Below are 23,075 nucleotides of genomic sequence, written 5' to 3' on the forward strand. Positions count from 1 at the left end.
ACAATAAGGTGCAAGATGTGTTTGACGCGATTTGTTGCTGTTTTCAGATGAGTGCAACCCTAATTTTCAAGTTTTGCACCACATTGTTTAAATAGCAATTCCGGTCTTTAAAGGATGTGTGTTAAGGTGCAATGTTGGCGCGTTTCTATTTTGAAGAACTGAAATAGCACCATTGACCAGCCAAAAGCAGGTCTAAAGTCTAGTGTGGAGTGTGTTAGTTACTTAAATCTTTGCTCTTAACAAACAAATTAAATATGTAAGCTAATGAATGTCTTCAGTGGAGTGAGTTTCCACTGTTTCCTTAATCCATGAAAGTAAAGGAGTAAAGTAAAGAGGCCGAGGAGGCTCATTCTTTATCCTTGCACTGCAGATAGTCTGTTTATCTGCTTTTCACTAGCTAAACATTTAGTTTTTCTACTTTCAAAGTCCACCATGTAAAGAGCAAATGCACCATGGTGTGGCGCACTTTACTATTAAAGGGAATGGAGGATGAGAGTCTGGTTGGTTTAATGCACGCTATGCTCAAAACACACCCATAACTCAATAAGAGAATAAGCACAACCCTGTTAGACCATGAGCCCTATGTCACAACAAAACAATCTATGCATTTGGATTTTTGTGAATAGGTACCTTCTGGCAGCAAAAATGACATTCCGTGTCTCTAATTAGTTAATATATTAATTAACATGTCTTCCTCACACTCGGCAGAACATGTATTCACCAGGTGTAAATGATCACACCTGAGCTGTGATGTCAGGTTGTCAAATGTACAAACCCTCATTTTCACCAAATGAACACTCTGTTTCCTGCAATCTGCATATTGTTCTAATCTGCGCACCAAAATATCCTGCTCTTGATCTTCACCTACCTTCATCTTCATCATTAGCGCTGACTGTGAGGACGGTGGAGCCCACGTCAGCATCCTCATCCACGTCCACTTCATATACAGGCTGGGCAAACACCGGCTTGTTATCGTTCACGTCACTGATGAAAATGCGCACGTATGCCGTATCTGAGGAGAGTAAAAACACATTACTAGCAATCAGTGCGCTCTTATCTTACCTTTACCTTTCTTTCCTTTCTTACGTTCAAGTGCTTGTCTCTCGTTTCCTCTTGCCTTTTCCTCCCATCTTTGTAAATAACTGCCATTTCCAATTCCATCAAATTCATGAGAATTCTGTTTGTCTCATTTATTTTCTGCCTATCTTCATCTCTCTATCTACTTCTCGCATGTGACTCTATTTTGGGTCTTAACGCATCAGGTGCCGTCAAAAACCTTAGGGGTTCTGTGTTTACTCATGCAGGCAAGTAAAAATTTGTGATGCTTCCCCCACATTAATGGTTAGCACTTTTACAGCAAAAAGGTCGCTGGTTCGAGTCCCAGACTGGGCCAGTTGGCATTTCTGTGTGGAGTTTGCATGTTCTCCCCGTGTTCAGGTGGGTCTCCTCCATGTGCTCTGGTTTCCCCGACAGTCCAAAGACATGTGCTATAGGTGAATTAAATAAGCTGAATTGGCCGTAGTGTACATTATGTATGAGAATTAGTGTGTGTGAGTGTTTCCCAGTTCTGGGTTGAAGCTCGAAGGGCATTCGCTGTGTAAAACATATGCTGGATAAGTTGGTGATTCATTCCGCTGCGGAAACCCAAGATTAATAAAGGGACTAAGCTGAAGGAAAATGAACGAATGAATAATAAATAGCTACTGAAACCAATATAAGATCACTTGAGCTCTGATATAATTTTTTGGGCAAATCGAAATAACAATGCTTGTAGAACTTTTTTTTTCCTTTATAAAATGACAAGTTGTCAGATTAACAAATGTTTTCAAGGTTTATTTCAACAAATATTGATTTCAATATTGATTTATCTTCTGAAATATTAACATTAGCATTGTGTCATCTAAAATTAATAGAAACATGTCTGATAACAAGGTCACTTTTAGTTAATTCATTAAAAAGACAATGATTTTATATTAATATCACTATCAAGAAAAAAAAAAGTATGTTTAATAAAACACAAATTAGAAATAACTAATTTAGGAAAAACTAAGTATGATCTATTCAATTTTTAAATACTTTTCTCATTCTATTTGATTATTCATTCATTCATTCATTCATTCATTCATTCATTTTCATAGCCGTACTCAACTGGAATCTCAAACTATCACATAACTTCAAGCTACCATTTTGAATGAACTTCAATTGCACAATCTGAATCATCTCTGCGTGTATGCAATGCTAGGATAAATAATGGACTGCTTGTTTGAATAAATGAAGCACAAGAAAAGGTTCTTTACACAAGAAACACTTTCTGTAAATGCTAATGTTTTAGGGATTTAAGTAGCTGAGAAGACTGTCATACTCTAGTATCTGCTGTCCTAATATCCTTCGAGCTGCACTTCATCTTTTAAATAAAAAGAATTTGGACAAATGTTTTAAGGAGAGGAAAAAAATGATCATCCACTTTGCTTAAAATTTTTATAACCCTTAAATAGCTGAAAATGTAAAGAACATATGCACTTTTTTGGCTTAAACAACTTCACTTAATGATCTTTGACTCACAAACAAAACACAATGTTACATACATGCAGTATCGTTCAATACAACGTTTGTTATATAATAAAGGTTAAAGCAAGGCAAAAATTAAACTAAACTGAATTAAACTGAGCTTCAATGATGACATTTATATTAAACTGAACTGAATCAGTTTTAATTAAATAGAGCTACACCAGCATTTTACAACTACTCTCCTGCCTGCCTGATTTGCTGGAATGTTCTACAATGTAATGTAAAGTGTCTTATATTGCGCAATATTGTGTATGACTATATACCAAAATCGCTTCACAATCACGAGTAGGGGTCTCTCTACACCACCACCAGTGTGCAGCCTCCACTTGGATGAGGTGACGGCAGCCACAGGACAACAGTGCCAGTGCGCTCACCACATACTACGTAAATATTAGTGTAGTGGAGAGGTAGTGATAGAGCCAATTCAGTGAATGGGGATGATTGGGAGGCCATGATGGGTAAGGGCAGATCGAAGAAACTTTGGCAGGACATCCGGGCTACACCCCTACTCTTTATAAAATATGTGCCATGGGATTATTAATGACCACAGAGAGTCAGGACCTCGGTTTTACGTCTCATCTGAAAGATGATCTAAAATATTGTTTTGGCTTTGTATTCTCTTTTCTCCACCTTTTAAGCTGCTTTAAAACAATCTACATTGTAAAACCGCTATAAATATAAAAATGAAATGAATTGAAAATAATCACACACACATATTACTTTTTGATTATAAAAAAAATCCTATTGATTTTAGCATCAATTTTATATTTACACTAAGGGGCAATAATGAAACAATAATGTAATGATTTTATTTACACCATGTGTAAATTTTTTTTATTTTATATATATAGTTGTTTTGTAAAACACAATACTGTTGTATTTCTAATTTATTTATACTTGGTGGAATTAGCACCTCAGTGTGGCTACATTTTACAACAGTATGACGTAATACTACATTTCCTGTAATTGAGAATAAAAATAGAATAATGAAATAAGAATAAGAAGAATAAAGCCCTCCTAACATGTTCCCATAAGGAGTTTTATGTACACATTTTTTAAAATATTGTATACTCGGACCCCCTAGTTTCTCACATTTTTTTGGGGTGATTCTTCCGATAAAAATGACAGCTTTTTTTGGCTGTAATTCTTAGAAATCTGCGGACCATTTTGCTTGCAATTAAAATATATATATAAATATACATTTGTAATGATACATGTATATATATATAAAGTCAAAGTTATTAGCGCTGAATTATTAGTCCCCCTGTTTATTTTTTCCCCCAATTTAACGGAGAGAAGATTTTTTTTAACATATTTCTAAACATAATAGTTTTAATAACCTATTTCTAATAACTGATTTTTTTTTTAATCTTTGCCACGAAAATAAAGAGTAAATAATATTTGGCTAGATATTTTTCAAGACACTTCTATACAGCTTAAAGTGGCATTTAAAGGCTTAACTAGGTTAATTAGGTTACTAGGCAAGTTAGGGTAATTAGGCAAGTTATTGTATGACAATGGTTTTTTCTTTAGACTGTCAACAACAACAAAAAAAGTTAGCCTAAAGCGGCTTATAACTTTATTCATAAGATGTGTTTAAAAAATGTAAAACACACACACACATTTATGTATATATATATATATATATATATATATATATATATATATATATATATATATATATATATATATATATATATATATATATATATATATATATATATATATATATATATATATATTTATATATTCAATTGCAAAATTAAAAGGTGTGCAATCTGACACAAATCACAAAAATAAAGTTTTATTATTTTGTTCTCTTGTCAAGACAAGATCAAAAAACAAATCTAAAATGGTAGGGATTAAGCCAAAGGAAGTTTGTGTAACTCTTTTTTTTATCCTCGACCTTACTTTCTCTCAAATTGTACTCCCCGAAGCATCTGACATCTACCTCACTCAGGACATGCGTTAGGGCTTCCCCTCCCGTAATATACCTAAAACATGGATTGCCATAAAACTCGTCAATGGCAGTAAAACGTTTCCTCTTGTAAACTACAGGGAAAGAGTTCACCAAAATAATTTATTTATTTGACGCACATCACAATACCAGCCATACATGTAATGCACAAATAATGTCCTTCAATTTGATAACATCCAGTGGCCGTCATCCATGACCCACTGCTCTATTGCTTTATTTGTTAAATGTTTGCTCACGCTTTTTTTTTTTGCAGTCTGAAGTGCGTCAAAGGCACAAAATGCCCAATTCACGCCACAGGATGTCTAATCCCATCTTTGCTTTGACTTCACATGTAAATCACTTCATCCGCATCTGCTTACTGCTCAGGTTGAAAACTCCCCTTTTCCCCTGTCCTCCATTCCATGTAATGTTAATATTGTGAGGGCACAGGTGAGACGTCATTTTTCGAGAGACACTCAACTACATAACATGCTCTGCGTATGCAACGTTTATAAGTCATGTAAAACAATTATTTGCAAACTGAAATAAAACAATTGTAGATTTTTTTTAAATTATTTTGCGTTTATATAAGAATTTTGCAAGATTGCAAAACTTTGTGACTTTTTGGTGATTTTGCATTGGATTCAGCAATCACAAAATAGTGAAAAACTAGGGGATCTGTATACTGTATATATTGTGTTATATATTGCAATTGATTGTCTTGCAATCTGCTGTGCAATATGGAAAAAAGAAGAAAATAGATTTTTTCATTATTTTAGAAATATTTCTAATAAATTATGGATAAAAAAATCCAACAAATAAAACAAAATACAGGGTTCAAAAAATGCATTGTTATGTGCAAATAATTCATGCTGTCCCAACACAAACTGATTAGTTAACGGAAATAAATTAAGTGGATTAAACAAATAACAATAAAAAAAATCTAAAGAATTGTGTTGTTTCAGCTTATTTTAAATAAGTAATTTGAACAAGCAGCAAACAAATGTTTGAGGGAACTCTAAAAAGAAACAAAAATGAACTAAAATAAAAATAATAACAATAAACCAACATTTTTTTTAAGTCCTATAAAATAAAATCCCATGCAGCTACAAGAAAACCTAGAGGAGAACTTAACCAAATAAACAAACAATCATGCAGTGACCTTTTCCAGCCTTCAGCTCAGACAGGGCTATGAGAGAGTGGCGGATAGACTCATAGATAAAGTGTCTGATTCCAGTCTTGATCCCGCTCTCTTTCTGACATGTTACGCTGTATAAAAAGAGCACAGCATACGCTTAGCTGCCACCCTCTGACAGGTTGGCATGTTGTTCAGAGCTCCGCCATCAAGACGTGGTCATGTTTTCCAACACAAACACAGAGGCTCAACTCCATTGTGTGATTCTTCTCAAATAACACTTGCTTTTTCTTTTTTTATCTGCCTGTTGCCTTGTCACATTGATGTTTTTGACAGCATTTTAGTGCAATTAACATTCGCATGTTTCTGCGCAATTATGAGCGTGTGCATGTGACTCTGCTAATCAACACCCCGTCTCCTGTGTGCTCGGCCATTTTTAATGCCGCCACCATGTCTCTGCATTTGTCTGTCTCACTGAACTTGTAAGTCTGCACATCTTCTCCCTTATTTAGAGTGCAAGGCAAACTGTGAGCAGACAGACAGCAGAGGAGGATAGAGAGTACTGGAAGACACTCAATTCTCTCACAGACATTGCCTGCTGCTTCCCCGCTGGCAACTTCATCAACATTTAAACCAGATAGAATGGCACACATTCTTTTTTGTGTGTTTGTAGATGACTTCAAGAATTGGAGTGCTGTTTAGGCAGGGCAAATGCAGCTAAAGAGACACTGTTAATAATCCATACAATGAAAAATATATATTGGTTAGCCTTGTGGTCTAAAAAATTTAACCAAACTGTTATTAAATGAGGATTTAGCAATATGTTGCTCTCTCTCTCTCTCTCTCTCTCTCTCTCTCTCTCTCTCTCTCTCTCTCTCTCTCTCTCCCACCTCTCTCTCAAAAATTGATTAAATGTAAAAAAAAAAAAAAAAAAAAGAACAAAAATGCTTAATTATTCTATTCATGTCAAGAGACATGACAGTGATAACTAATGTGATTTGTTATTATTTGCTCATTGTGCTCACTTGTGCCCTCTTTTGGGGATTTCCAAGTCTAATAATAATAATAATAATAATAATAATAATAATTATTATTATTATTGATATTATTATTATTATTAGTAGTAGTAGTAGTATTAGTATTATTAACAGCCTTATTAATATTATTATTACTTTTTGATAATGGCAGCTTAAAGATGCCTCTTATGATGAGAATAAAGTCACACAAATTGCTCAGGTGTGATTTTTTTTTCACAGACTTCAACGGAGTGTAAAAATATTGATGGTTCTGTGGGTCTGGTCTATCAAATCTGATCTTTATTTGGTATTTTCAATTGGATTTACTTTGAGTGGTTGGTTGGACCATTCTATAGCTTGATTTTCTTCCTCTGAAAGCATTTGAGAGTTTATAACATGTTGTCATATGGCTACAACGTCCAACAGTGGATCTAACAGAAATTAAAATTTTTTAACTTTGCCGATTTACAAAAGCTCATTTGATAAAAAAACCTTTTTGAATTGTAAATATGTCATCTTAACTTACTGGAGGTGATGTTTCAGATTTTTTGTAGATCTGACATAAGTTGATCCTTCTTTTTTTTTTATTGATGTTTTCATTCGCATTGAGCAACTACTCACAATAAATGCCAGTTTGTCAGAAATCACGCCACAGAAAAACACAGCATATCATGTGACTTAACCAAAGCATATTATTGGCTAGTCAGCAGCACCTTTAGGATTATGTTTTCTGAGAAAAATTGACAATACTTCGCCTCAGCTCTGTATTGGGAAGTCTGTGTTTGAAAATGACAGCTGTAGTTACTTGGGAAGAATATCAAATACTTTTTCCAAAACTTGTGTGAATAATTTGTTCCCAATTAGTGGTTCAGACTGTGTATCAAATAGCCAAATATATGTATAAAATGGTTGAAGTCTGATGATCTCTGTCAACCCATGAACCAGTTTGGAAACAGTATGCCCATGATCTCTGGGGTCAGGGGTCACCACAGCAATATGAACTGCCAACTTATCCAGCATATGTTTTTAATGCAGCAGAAGCCCTTCCAGCTGCAACCCATTTCTGGGAAACATCCATACACACTCATACACTACAGACAATTTAGCCTACCCAATTCACCTGTACCGCATGTTTCTTTGTCATGAAAAACCCCAAGCGAACACAGCGAGAAAATGCAAACTCCACACAGAAATGCCTTGCTGTGAGGCGACAGCACTATCTACTGTGCCACTGCGTCACCCTGATTAGATTTATAAGTATATAAAACTAATCAGAGATCAAGGGCATACCTGCTTTTGTTTAATTTACAAACAATGTGACTTTGGTAAATGCAGAGGCTAGTGTTAAACAGTTGTGTGTGTATGGACTATTCTGGCGAAAATTGTGGCGAAAAAAATCCTAAACAACAATGCATGTCTGTACTGCACTTCAATAATGTGACTAAAATCAGCATACTCCTCTTAATTTGATTTCTGTTTAGTTTGATTATGACCTTATTTATTCAAAAATCGCTATTTACATGGTTGACTCTTAATCAGACTATTGTCTTAATAATTTTAAAATCTGATTATTGGTGTTCAGGTAAATGTACTCATTGTTTGAAAATGACAGCTATAATTGCTAACTTGTCAAGAATATTAAATACTTTTTCCAAAACTAAATAATTTGTTCCCAATTAGTGGTTCGGACTGTGTATCAAACAGCCAAATTTATATTTCAAGTTTTCTGAAGTTTGTCGCAAAAGGTGATGAGCTCTGTCCATCCATGAACCAGTTTTTATACGTTATGCACTTGATCTCGGATTAGTTTTATATATTTGTTCTGAGTATTTGTTTCATTTGCGAATAATGTAACCAATAAGCATCAGAACTGCAGCTTGTGGTGTTTTAAGCATTTTAAAAGGGAATCATTTTTGGAAGCAATTCGTTCAGCCCATTTAAATATTCAAAACTTAATTTTCCTAACTAGTGGTTCAGAGCAAGCACCGAAATACAAAAATCACATGATTACATTTTGTAATGGCTCTGAAATTTCATTGCTCCTTTAGTGATTTCTGTGAACCCAGAATCCCATGTCTCAACAGTACTCTGATTTGACACATTTGGAGATTTTAATGGCACATTTATGTAATTGTTTTACTGGCATGATTAGCCAAACTAACAAACACAAACGACTCAACCTTTACCATTTATTAAAATAACAAATTATAATGGTTTTGCTAATTGCATTAAATCTGTTACAGTTTCAATAAAACATTTGCATGTTTTAGCTGAGTTGTGTTTTAGAGTTTATCATTTACATCGTTTTTACCAGCAAGCATCAATTATTTACTGCGTTTCAAGTATTCAAGAATCAATTTGTGAAGCAATTTCTTTAACTGGTTCAAAGTGTACAAAAAAAATTTGTCTCACATATCATCACATATCACCACATATCATCATAATGAGAGTAATAAAACTAAAACTTGGTCTGACTAAATATGGTCTGAATGAGTCTTGAACATTTAAATTATCGTAAGTCTGCAACATGCGCAGACATATTGTATATGACTTAACATGTCGGTGTCATAACTGAACTATCTGTAGATGAAATGGTATTGGATCTAAAACATACCAACATCTTGCTATTGTTACATTGCTTGACCTGTATGCATCAGCTTAATAAAGCCAGCTGTAAATAAAAAGGGTGCATGCCCTTCCAGCAGCAACTCAGTATTGGGAAACATCCATATACACTCATTCACACACATACACTACGGAGAGGGTAATTTAGCTTATTTAATTTACCTATAGCACATGTCTTTTGACTGTGGGGGAAACTGGAGCACCTGGGGGAAACTGGACCATCTTGCTGTGAGGCAATAATAATATAATATATATATATATATATATATATATATATATATATATATATATATATATATATATATATATATATATATATATATATATAATAGTATAGTATAGTATAGTATAGTATAGTATAGTATAGTATAGTATAGTATAGTATAGTATAGTATAGTATAGTAGAGTAGAGTAGAGTAGAATAGAAAAGAATAGAAAAGAATAGAAAATTCTTCTATTTCCTTGCTGCTTACTTGCAACTATACTGTGATCTGCTCTACAGACAGTAGAAAGACCCAGTGCTGTATAATGGCATTCTTGGAAAGCTGTAGGAACTAACTGTTGTGTAAATAAATACATGTATCCCATTTTTCTTGTTTGTACTTCAAAAGGTACATTTACACCAAGGGTGATAAAGTTTTCAATGTAAAATAAAAGTAATCCACACCATAACTCTAATAATATAACACACATACGCAAAAACATGATATTGTTGGAACAACTTTCAGAAAGACTTTGTTTTTGTCCACAAGATGAGTAAAAATATAACCAATCAGGGTCTATAAAAGAGCAGAAACATTTAAGGCATTCTCCTCATGTTAAATATACCAATATCATGAGCTTGTGTGTGTGTGCTAAAATAGTTGTTGTTATAGTGATATTTATTGTTGCCATCTTTGATGTGAATGCACCTTATTTCTTCTTTACATACGATGCCAAGTAATGCTCAATGTACCTGAATTGGGCTGTCCATGCTTCCCTGGCCTGGCTGATTCCCAGCCATCTACAGACTTCACTTCCAAAAGGTAAGATCCCTTGGTCTCCCGATCAAACACAGCCTCTGTGAAGATGGTGCCCAGCTCAGGATCAATGCGGAAGTACTGAAAGTCTCCGCTTCGGTCGTTCAGTAGAGAGTATGAGATCTAAGACATGACACAAAAAAGGAAAGATGTTAAGAAGAAAGGTTATGTAAAAAAAACACATTCATAATTACTACTTATCTTCTATTATGGTTATTGTATATGTGTCTGTGAATGTAAAATATGCAGTTTTAAGAGTACTGCACTTCATTTATTCCCAGGTAATTAATCAATCCTCCCTTTTCCTCAAAACTTCTTCTCCCAGCTGCTCTGACCTGACGGTGAGACCTCCTGTTGCTTGTTCTGCCAGTAATTCCCTTAACGCACATTGGCAATTTCCCAGCAGGTAAAGCTGGAATCAAGGCCATTCAAGTTAAGAATAATGAAGCTAATCTAGATAGCCAAAACCGCTGAATTGAAGAGGTGCCAACTGCTGTTTCAACAAGCCCCAAACAACAATTATCAGACAAGCTGCTCTGAACGGCCGCACTAAACCAGCATGATGTGGGTATTAAATGATGCCCTGCCGGCCGCATTAGAGGCGAGAACACAAATAAGAGGCTGAATTAAATGTAAACGGCATAATAAAATGATTGCAGGGGTCAGGTTAATAAAACACGTGGCAAACTCCATCTGGCACAAAAAGGGCTGTGTGTGGGGGACGTTTAAAGAGGAAAAAAAACGACATTAGCATTCACACCCACAAATGATACTCATTATTAAATGTGCCTTTGCATGGCATCTGCAATTTAGAGGACTGTTGAAAAGCTATTCTATAAAGGAGAAGAAAATAAGGCTTTCATTTAAACTTTTTAGATATTCTTAAGATGCATTTTCATCAATCGCAATCACAGGTATATTGAAAAAAAATATTAAAAGATGATTCATTGGATTTACTAAATTTTTTAAGATACGTGTTTGAAAACAATTTATTTGGGCTGAATTTATTCATTAATTTTCTTGTTGGCTTAGTCTCTTTATTAATCTGGGGTTGCCACAGCGGAATGAACCACCAACTTATTCAGCAAGTTTTTACGCAACAGATGCCCTTCCAGCCGCAACCCATCTCTGGGAAACATGCACACACACATTCACACACACACTCATACACTACGGACAATTTAGCCTACCCAATTCACTTGTACCGCATGTCTTTGGACTGTGGGGGAAACCGGAGTACCCGGCGGAAACCCACGCGAACGCAAGGAGAACATGCAAACTCCACACAGAAACACCAACTGAGCCAAGGATTGAACCAGCAACCCAGCGACCTTCTTGCTGTGAGGCGAACGTGCTACCCACTGCACCACTGCGTCGCCTGGGCAGAATTTAAACAAACTATAATAATAATTTACTTCAGCCTTGGTGGTTCATACAGCTGTGGCGACCCCTGATTAATAAAAGGACTGAGCCGAAAATAAAATAAATGAATGAATAAATTCAGCTTATATAAAGTGTTTGCAACAGTTTTGCAGAAATCTATCTTTTTTTTCAGTGTATAAACAGGGTGTTTACACAACTTGACAGCTTTCACAGTGTGTAAATGCTCGTGTGGTCAAAAACATTCAAACCACAACAAAAGACCCCTTACTGTCTGACTACAGTTGGGTTCAGATCTTATCATAATTACTGTAATTACGAAACTAGTAAAAGTGTTCATACAACTCATAATTACAATTTGTAAACTGGGACTTTTCTGGGAAGTCTGACTTGTACTATGTGACACTGTACCACATGACTGTAGTACATTTATTTTAGCCCTATACATTATGTGAGTTGGTGTCATGTTGTAACCGCCATAATTATGAGAATCCAACTAGTGTAAAGGATTCACATCCTTATATCTCAAATAACTCGAACATCAAATGTTCTCTCCAAATTTTGGTAATTGCTGAATGCAGCTGCCGACCTAATTCTTAAACACTATGAGACGTGTTGCTGAAATGTGCAAGCTAGATGAGATCAAGCGTTGTCGTCTAAAATTTTCAATTTAGGCTTGAATATTAACACAAAAAAGTTCTGAGACTGTCAGACTAGAAATACAGCGGGGGAAAAAAAAAAAAAAGTATTCCATTTCCGAATGGAATAATACATATTTCCAAGTAAGTATTGCAAATCACAATTTTTCTAAGAAAACATATTTCTAAAGGTGCTGTTGACATGAAATCCCCCCCCCCCCCATGTGTTGGTACCAACCAAAGAATTCCATATGTGAAAAGAAAACAAATCTAAATATTTTACCAGTTAAACAAAAAACATGTCTTGAACGCATGAAGAAAGGGAAGTGTAGAAAGGCAGTGAGTGCCCAGACAGCAGCTGGAATCTCTCAGTAGTTCTTCAGCAACCCTCTGCACTTTATTATTGTAAATTCATATTAACTGCTTCAGTCCAACATCTACATTACTAGAGTGATGAAGATGAATACATGGTGGACATTTCAGCAAGACTATGACTGCAAACACAGCTAAGGAAACTCTCAAATTCTTTCAGAGAAAGAAAACCAAACTGTGTGGAATGGCCCAGCCAATCACCTGACTTAAATCCAATAGAAATTACAAGATATCAGATTTCATAGAAGACGCCCACAGAACCATCAATATTTTCACACTCTGTTTGCGCAAAGTCTGTCCATCACCAAAAAAAGCCTTTTTAAATATAGTGTTAAATACTTTTCAGTAGTTCAGTACTTTCTCCTTGTGTCATTTCATTGTAATCATATGATAATTTATCAGATTTTTTTTTTTTTATTTAGTATTCTTTTGTTATAATTTTATGTTTGTATTGTTTGGGATTGTTGGGGTTTTGATTCCATACCAACAGCTCCTTTAGAAATATTATTTCAAAAAAAAAAAAAAAAAAAATTGCGCCGAGACAATCACATGAGACAATCACATTCACTGTAAAATCAAATACTGAATCAACATTTTTTTTTTAAATCCTGAATTAATATTGGAGTTTGGAGCTTTAGGAAGGATGACACCATGGCTAAAGTATTTCTTTTAGACAGGTAATGATATGTTTTAAAAGTCTTTTAGTCACGCAAAGCTTTTGTAGATTGTGTTGTTAATGGGTTATTTGCACAGAAGTGTTGTTTAGCCACTGAAATCTCACAATAAAAGATTGATGTAACTATTCTAAATTCCATAAGGTCCTTTTACAGCATCGATAATGTAAATTTTTATTTAGTTTACAAAAAAATTCAGTAAATAGCACTATTCCGCCTAGCTTGGGGTCCGTTCTTCGTACCTCGCTAAGATGATCTAAGATGATTTGGCAGATCCTGGATCTCTTCATCTTGATAACTGATCTCTCGCTAATTTGGTTCTTCAAGCAAGTTTGCGAATCAGATTAAAATGTCTGGATGAACTGATCTGAGATCGCTGCATGTTTTGTGAAGGACTGATCTATCGATCCTCGAAATCATGACCAGCAATGAAACGATTAGCTGACGGCACAGCAGCGTAATGACATCATCTGATTAATATTCAATTATCCATGTGAGCAAAATTACATCAAATTAGCAGTAAACAGTTTGTTAAATATGACACACAACAACCTAACACATTTGTTGTGAGCTGCAGGCTTTACACTTTCAAGTGTCAAGAGTATTCATCACATATTTCAATGCATATCAATGTATTTAGTTCTTCATTTAGAAAAGATTTTCTTTATTATAGTAGTCGTTTTTTTATCGGTTTAAAGAATAACTGGATGTTTACAAAAGCATTTTGATACTGGTAAAGGTGTCTGCAACTTTTGTGAAGCATCAAATCACCATCATATTAACTGTCAAAACATGTTTATGACAGCATATGTATTATTCCTTTAAAAAAAGTCACATATTGTGCATTTCTATTATACACAAATTGTACTAAAGTGATCTAAAAAGTTCATATCAATAAGTTTTCTCTTTGCACCACCAGGTGGCAGTCTTTGTACTTTCATTTCGGAGTGCAGATTGCAGAAGTTTTATTATTAATATATAATATTAATAAATATATATATATATATATATATATATATATATATATATATATATATATATATATATATATATATATATATATATATATATATATAATTTCTGCAATCTGCACTCCGAAATAGTAGTTATATACACTTGGAAAAAAAAATAATAAAAATAAATATATATATATATATATATATATATATATATATATATATATATATATATATATATATATATATATATATATATATATATATATATATATTTTTTTTTTTATTTATTTTTTTTTTTTTTCCCAAGTGTATATAACTACTACTGTAAGAAAATATCAGCATTTTGGTACATACTTTCAGTATTTTCTTTGCATGAACTGACTCGATCTAATCCTGTTTATATAAATTGAGCCTGCTCCTTACCAGGTTTGATCTACTAGAACTGTTGCTATGACAACAACTCTCGGATAAGTTTTGAAGAACAAAACGATCCTGGATCATGTCAAATCGTCAACATCTAAATCCTGCTAACTGAGTAATCTACGTACGGACCCCTGCTTTACAGAGGTGAAGTTTGTTTTATATTTATAATGGGTCATTTCTGAACAATGATTCACTCCCTATACTTTTAAACATGCTACTCTGAATATTCAGACTGAAATACTATGTAAATATGACTTAGTAATAAGTGTAATTTCTGCATCCCACCGGCCAATCACGAACTACATTCCTAACTGGTGAATGACAAGATCTAGTGGGCTGTCTGCTGTCATGTCTGGGTGCACACTTTTGTGATTTCAGGAGGCGTGGCTTTGGACGGCAGGGGAGGGACTGTATACCAAAGATATTATGCTAACTGGTAAACATTTTGGCAGGTCAACTACTGCACCTTTAAGTATATGTCTAAAGGGGAAATTACCTGTGTATACACTAGTAAACACTACGGATTTCGGAAGCATGAACTTTTCGTTTATCTTGATAGTTATTGTTTATTTTTACTTAATGTATTTATTTTGTGTTTGTTATTGCTTGTTAGCCTTTGATTATTTTTAATAAATGTTTAAGTTAACTCAATTGCTATATTGGCTAGTTTGTAAAAAAATAAAAAAATAAATACATAAATAAGGTGGTACGATGGCTCAGTGGTAATAACTGTTGCCACACAGCAAGAAGGCTGCTGGTTTGAGTCCCATTTGCTGGCATTTCTATGTGGAGTTTGCATGTTCTCCCCATGTTAGTGATGGAGAAATAAAGCTTTCTGAACCAGTGAAGCGCTCGAGTCAATTGTATCGGAAAAAGGTTTGTTACTTAAAGCTTTCTCAATCAGAGACCTCTTCTGGTTAAAGTGTGGAAGAGCACTTTGTTGCAATAATGGCAAATGTTCACAACTGACTAACTCATTCATGTAGTAATACAATGACAGTAATGTAAACAAATTACTCAATTACTGTGATCTTTACGCATAAGGTATGTTACAATACAGCACCAATGACTGCAGTAAAATCCAAGGTATTCCAAAGAATTTACATTTATCGAATTCCAACTAGTCCTTCACCCACCCACTCGTTCTAAGCGGGGATCGAATCAGTGACTCCTGCATGAGAGGCGAATGCTTTAAGGAGGAGGCTTTGAGAGTGATGCTTTCGAGCTGCACTCGCCAGCTGGCCTCCGTTAAACACTATACTACAATATGCAGTGGTTTTCTTTAAAAATAGTTGTAAAAAATATGCTAATACACTTTAGTATTGTTCAAAACCTTTTTAGTATAAATTACTATTGCATTTTAGTTTAACTAGTGGTGCGTAAGATCGGTGCAGTGCTTGTATGAACAAACAGTAGAAATGTATGTAATCGACGTCTAATCTCTCGCTGTACACTTTATTAACCCATGAGGGTGTTAAAACCTTTGAATAAAAATTCTAAGCAGTCACGTGGGTATAGGCAAAAATAAAGCTTCGGATGTCACTGATCACGTGATTAGGGCAAAACTAATCAAGCTCCAGTATAATGCTTCACTGCGAGATGTATCGTTTTTTGATGCATGTTTTGAAGCCACGGCGCACAACATCACATCACTACCCATGTTGACATGGGTTTCCTCTGGGTGCTCCAAGGTATGGGTGTGTGTGTAAAGGAGAATGGAAAGGGTATCCACTGTGTAAAACATATGCTGGAATAGTTGGCAGTTCATTCTGAAGACTAAGCCGAAGGAAAATGAACGAATGAATAAATAAAGAAGAAAAATTTAATTCCTACCCCAATCTTTTGAACAGTAGTGTTGAATAAATGATATACATAATGATAGAAACTCTGCAAATTGATATATTAAACATACCTTTTTCTCAAAGCCTTTATAAGAAATATCTGAACAGAATGTGTACAGCACAGAATGCTATTATGTACACAATAATGAAACCTAAGCACTGCAGACACGTTCGCCCTTCCAAAACAAGGCTGAGAAAAGGTAGTCAGTTTATCAGAATAAATAAGTGAGTTCTGGAGGTCACAGAATATCATGCTATTCATGCTGAGTTATATCACGAATGTTCTCAGAATTGTATAGATCTTTCCACAGTGAGCACAATAGTCAGTGTAGTAATGTGTGCAGTGTTTACAGGTTTATGCGGAGGCAGATTCAGTGAATAGCTAATTCAACTCAAAATTACATACCTTTCCATTCAGCCCCAGGTCAAGATCATTGGCTGACACTTGGAGAACCAAAGTCCCTATTTCCACTCCTTCCGTCACAGATGCCTCGTATATGGAGGAGGTGAAGAACGGAACGTTGTCGTTGACATCTGTCAAAAGCAGACGGTCGCAATGTTAATTTAACAAACCAAAACAGCGCCATATCTCTGTGGTCCCTTGTGGGGTATCAGTTATAAAACCCGACAGACAACTGGTATAATATTTCCATCGCTTTTCTTCGGCTGTCACATAAAGAAAGAATATTGCAAGTCTGCTGCACGCTGATATGAATGCAGACTCTCTGCCATTCAAAGAAACGGAATAATGTGGCTTTTGTTACACAGAACAGATGTCGTTTAACAAAACATTATTCACCTGAATCGATGTTTGTGCATTGTTTACAGTCTTAATGCGAAAGTTTGCCCTCGTATATATGCAGATATGCAGAAATATTCTCGGTAGCTTGAGGGAAATTAAAACTCCTCCCAGCAGAAACAAATCGGACTTATCTTAACTCTGACATTACGTCTTATCTAAGCTTATTATGTTAGTGGATTCTGTGTGTTCAAGAGGAAATTAATACCAAGTCTGCTCTCTTTGTAAAAAAAAATATAAAATAAAAAAGTGCTGTTCTCAATACTAGAAGGGACATGAGGACATTGGAATTTAGGGTAAGATCTTTAATGGGTTCAATGATTCCAGACGCTAATCACCATCTGATGCACTTTGAGGTTTTAATTTTCTATCAGCCAAAGCCGTAAACCATGAATTAAACAGGAAGGCCAAATCCATTACGACCTTCTCCCTCCAGCAGTCCCTCGTTTCGCTCAGCCTTTCCCTATCTCTCTTTTTCTCTCTCTCTCTTTTAAACCCAGCACCGGCTGTCCTTTTAAAAGCAGCGGTGGTGTAAATAAGTCAAAGGGAACAGAACAAATTAATTATTAGTCTCCAGCTTATGCTGAACAGAGTTTTTCGCCGAGCTGTTAGTCTGCAGATCACGAAACTGATCCTGATCAGGTGCCAGGATCTTCCTTTCAGCTTCAGACACATTAACATAGATCTTGTAAGTACTGTACTAGCTAGATCAGTGTTAAGGAGCAGTCATAACTGAGGAAGAGCGAGGGATTCAGCCATGAAGAGGGAGTCGGATTAACACTGCGGGGCAAACTCTGTAAATTACACAGGGAAGTGGAGAGACTTCCTGCAGTGGAAGAGATGAACACAGAGGAATACTAAAGTAGAGCCGAACAGACAGGGTGGGATGAAATAAAGCCTATAGGGTGAATTCTGCAAAAAAGTGTGAATGGATTATAAAAAACTAACTGATAAGGACAATGACCTGGATTTGAAAACAGGAAACATATTAAAAGCTGTCAATTTAAATTAAATTAAAGTGAACATATAAAGACATTTTCTTGTAAATGGCTTTAATAAGAAATGTAAAAGAATATAAACGACTTTTAAACAAGCTCGGAAATCAACATATAGTAGAGATAACATGTAATGTAATGTGAGGTGTGTATTTATATAGCGCATTTATATATATATATATATATATATATATATATATATATATATATATATATATATATATATATATATATATATATATATATATATATATATATATATATATTATGAGGGGGGTCTCTCCACACCACCACAATGTGCAGCATCCAATTAGATGATGTGATAGCAGCCACAAAATAACAGCACCAGAACGCTCCCCACACACCAGCTACAGGTGGAGTGGAGAGACAGTAGCCCCTCCTACAGATACAGACCTTTTCGTAATATTGCCAGCAATTTTTTGGAAAGGTCTGTATGTGTGAACAGGTCCTTTTTGAAAATACTGTTAAATTCTGGCAATTTTCCAGAAAGAGAAGTTGCAACATTATCTGTAATTTGCCGGAATGCTGCGCTGTGTGAACGCAGAAGGAAAATAGCCAGAAAGAGGACGTCTAGACGTCTAGAATGCAAGACGTAAGACATCTACTTTAGCCAATCAGAACATTCAGACGCAATCACATTCACGCTGATTATGAAAATAAAAGCCTTTGAATATTTTTTCAGACACATTCAGCTGCTAGATGTTAGTTAGATAACATTTTATGTTCCGTCTTAATGCCGACTGTGTCAAAAATTATCGATAAAATGCTTATGATAAACCGCTGTTTGTTTACCTTCAAGCTCTGACGCGTGTCTACGTGAAGCAGCCGTTCACACACACATATTATGTACATCTCGACTTGCGACTTTCAACGAAGTTGCTCACAATACTTATCCATCCAGAGTTTGTAATGTAGTCAAATGTTTACATATACAAGCGCAGGCATTTAAATGCCATTTCTGGTTATTGGTGTCAGAATTTACCTCTATTTTGGAATGGATATGTGAATGGTCTTTTCTGGAAAAATTACTACTTTGCCAGTGAGAACTGCTTATTTGAATTCACCAGAAAAGTCGTTCCAGAATTTTTCGGATATTAACCGGTTTTACTTTGTTAAAAGGGGCTAGTCATACCGTCAATTCAGTGGATGGAGATGATTGAGAGGCCATGAATTGCCAGATATGCACATATCTGAGTTGATTTAAAGCAGCTCAAATACAAAAGCAAATTGTCCAGTGTAATGTTAACATGTAAGACAAAAATTGTTGCGCTACTGCTCCTAATGTGCTGCTGCTGTATTTCTTTATTTTCACACATAAGAATGAGTACTGTCTGAAAGGTCTACGAAGCTCCAAAACACTGTTGGAAGGCAAAAACAGTAAACATGACTTTGTTCACCTACAGTGTATTTTCTCTCCTGCATCAGATCAGGGTGCATGTTTATGAGGATCAGGTCAACCAGCAAGCATTGTATTGCCCATAGTAAACACACACTGACCTGATGTGAGACATAGATGTTGTTTTTTACTTTTTTTTAACAAAAAAATCTTAGAGCTTCATATAATTATGATTATGGTTTTCGGATGTTGAATGTCTCAGAAACACTGGTGTCTGTGGAGGATGAACCATTGCTCTCAGATTTCATCTAAAATATCATAATGTGTGTTTCAAAGATGAACAAAAGTCTCAGGGAATTGGAAGTTAATTGTAATAAGAATGTATTAATATTTTAATAATGACTATTACCAATTTTTCCAAATATTTACAGATTTAAAAAAGGAAATAAATTTTTAAATAGTTAATATTCTAAGTAAGCTTGTATCATATAGTAAGAAAATAATGTGCATTTATATACTGTATTAATCATGTATGTCCATAATCATGGGAGGGGAGTCTCTCTACACCTCGATCAGTGTGCAGCATCCACTTGGATGATGTGATGGTGCCACGGGTTAACGGCGCCAGTACTAATATGACAGCAATATATATTTGGGATGATGCAGCATCAGATTTCCATAAATTCTTGTCTTTAAATCTTTATATGGTGATGTGCTAGCGCAATGGGTAGCACAAACATTTTAAAGAAAATGTCAGTCAGGTGGGCCTTCAAAAAATTGTTCGAAGAAAAAAGTGGGTCCCGAACTGAAAAAGGTTGAGAACCCCTGCTTTAAACCACTAGTTTTACAGATTTACCAGCAATAATTGTGTAATCATTTAATACATAGCAAAATTTATCATGATATATTCTTCTCTTATATATTTAAGATGGACATGTCAGATTATTTATTTATTTATTTAATATAATTGTTTCATACAACAAAAAAAGGTGTTATGCTGAATGACAATGAAACATTATTTCATCACTGTTTTGACATTTCAGAGCATATTCCATTGACATATTTCATTGGATATGAAAACCAAAATGCTCCATCTCATCTTTGACCCACGTCTCCTTAACTCTGCAATGCAGTGAAAATATCCACTTGAGTCATACTTTATGCATTCTGAGTATAAGAGCAGTGTGTCATGTCAGTGCTCCCCTTCAAATCTCATTATAATCAACATAACGTATTTAAATAAACTCTGACAGATACAGCAAAGCTATGTTGAAATGTTTCTATACTATGTAATATCTACACCATGTCCTATAAATTATGCTAATTTAGCTACCAACTGCAAGCAGAGTTGTCCTTCACTGCTTGTAAAGCAAACAAGGTACTTTAGAATCTAATGCGGGTTTAGAGGTTTTCATGGTACAGTATCTTTCTATTCAATCCTTTAATAGGAGCAGAACTCTTCTGACTGAGCTGACTGAGTTAAATGATACTTTAAATGCCCATTTATTGTAAATTTACAACTTTATCTACTGTAAATGCGCATCTACTGTAAATCTACTACATTATCTATCGTTAATGCCCATCTGTTGTAAATCTACTACATAATCTACTGAAAATCTACTGCATTATCTACCGTAAATGCCCATCTATTGTAAATCTACTACATTATCTACTGTAAATCTACTACATTGTTTACTGTAAATGCCCATCTACTATAAATCTACTAAATTATTTATTGTAAATGCCCATCTATTGTAAATCTACTACATTATCTACTGTAAATGCCGATCTATTGTACATCTACTATATTATCTACTGTAAATCTTCAACATTATCTACTGTAAATGCCCATCTATTGTACATCTACTACATTATCTACTGTAAATGCCCTTCTATTGTAAATCCACTGCATTATCTACTGTAAATCTACTACATTGTCTACTGTAAATGGCCATCTACTGTAAATCTACTACATTACCTACCATAAATTCCCATCTACTGTAAATCAACTACATTTACAATAAATGCCCATGTACTGTAAATCTACTGCATTATCTACCGTAAATGCCCATCTACTGTAAATCTACTGCATTATCTACCGTAAATGCCCATCTACTGTAAATCTACTGCATTATCTACCGTAAATGCCCATCTACTGTAAATCTACTGCATTATCTACCGTAAATGCCCATTTACTGTAAATCTACTGCCTTATCTATCGTAAATTTTTATCTACTGTAAATCTGCAGCATTATCTACTGTAAATGCCCAGCTACTGTAAATCTACTACATTATCTACCGTAAATGCCCATCTACTGTAAATCTACTACATTATCTACTGTAAATGCACATCTACTATAAATCTACTACAATATCTACCGTAAATGCCCATCTACTGTAAATCTACTATCTACCATAAATACCCATCTACTGTAAATCTACTGCATTATTTATCGTAAATGCCCATCTGCTGTAAATCTACTACATTATCTACCGTAAATGCCCATCTATTGTAAATCTACTGTCTACCATAAATACCCATCTACTGTAAATCTACTGCATTATCTATCGTAAATACCCATCTACTGTAAATCTACTGCATTATCTATCGTAAATGCCCATCTACTGTAAATCTACTGCATTATCTATCGTAAATGCCCATCTACTGTAAATCTACTGCATTATCTATCGTAAATGCCCATCTACTGTAAATCTACTACATCATCTACCGTAAATGCCCATCTATTGTAAATCTACTACAGTATCTATTGTAAATACCCATCTACTGTAAATCTACTGCATTATCCACTGTAAATGCCCATCTACTGTAAATCTACTGCATTATTTACTGTAAATGCCCATCTACTGTAAATCTACTGCATTATCTACTGTAAATACCCATCTACTGTAAATCTACTGCATTATCTATAGTAAATGCCCATCTGCTGTAAATCTACTGCATTATCTACTGTAAATGCCCATTACCTGTTATGTTTATATGCACAGTAGTGAAGGCCGCAAGTGGTACAGGAGCCACATTCTGAGCTCGAACCCTGAGCATGAAGTTGCGGGTGGTCTCGTAGTCCAATGGTTCAGCAACTAGTATAGAGGCAGAGCCATCTTCACGATTCGGGGTCAGGTAGAAACGGACAGGCATGTTGCTCTCTGGCACCAATCCATCCTCCAAGTTATAAGTCACCCTCGGGTCACCCAGTGGAGAAGTGGCCTTGATGGTCTAAAAAGGAGGAAAAGTTTAATATTCACATATGCAGTATTATTCAAAAGTACATGGGGTTAGTAAGATTGGAAATAAATTA

The 23,075-nt window shown here is 34.9% G+C and overlaps 1 protein-coding gene across 1 annotated transcript in view; it reads right to left on the reverse strand.

Moving 5' to 3' along the window:
* Positions 1-23,075, reverse strand: part of si:ch211-186j3.6 — a 435,691-nt gene that overhangs the window by 157,805 nt on the left and 254,811 nt on the right. Inside the window, exons 13-16 of the mRNA XM_001920953.7 lie at positions 22,744-22,993; positions 17,014-17,141; positions 10,257-10,443; positions 869-1,012 (exon numbers count right to left, since the gene is read on the reverse strand). Coding sequence (XP_001920988.3) covers positions 869-1,012; positions 10,257-10,443; positions 17,014-17,141; positions 22,744-22,993 — 709 coding nt within the window. The remainder of the gene's footprint in view (positions 1-868; positions 1,013-10,256; positions 10,444-17,013; positions 17,142-22,743; positions 22,994-23,075) is intronic.

The sequence above is a fragment of the Danio rerio genome, chromosome 7 (assembly GCF_049306965.1).
Source record: "Danio rerio strain Tuebingen ecotype United States chromosome 7, GRCz12tu, whole genome shotgun sequence".
Lineage (NCBI taxonomy): Eukaryota > Metazoa > Chordata > Actinopteri > Cypriniformes > Danionidae > Danio > Danio rerio.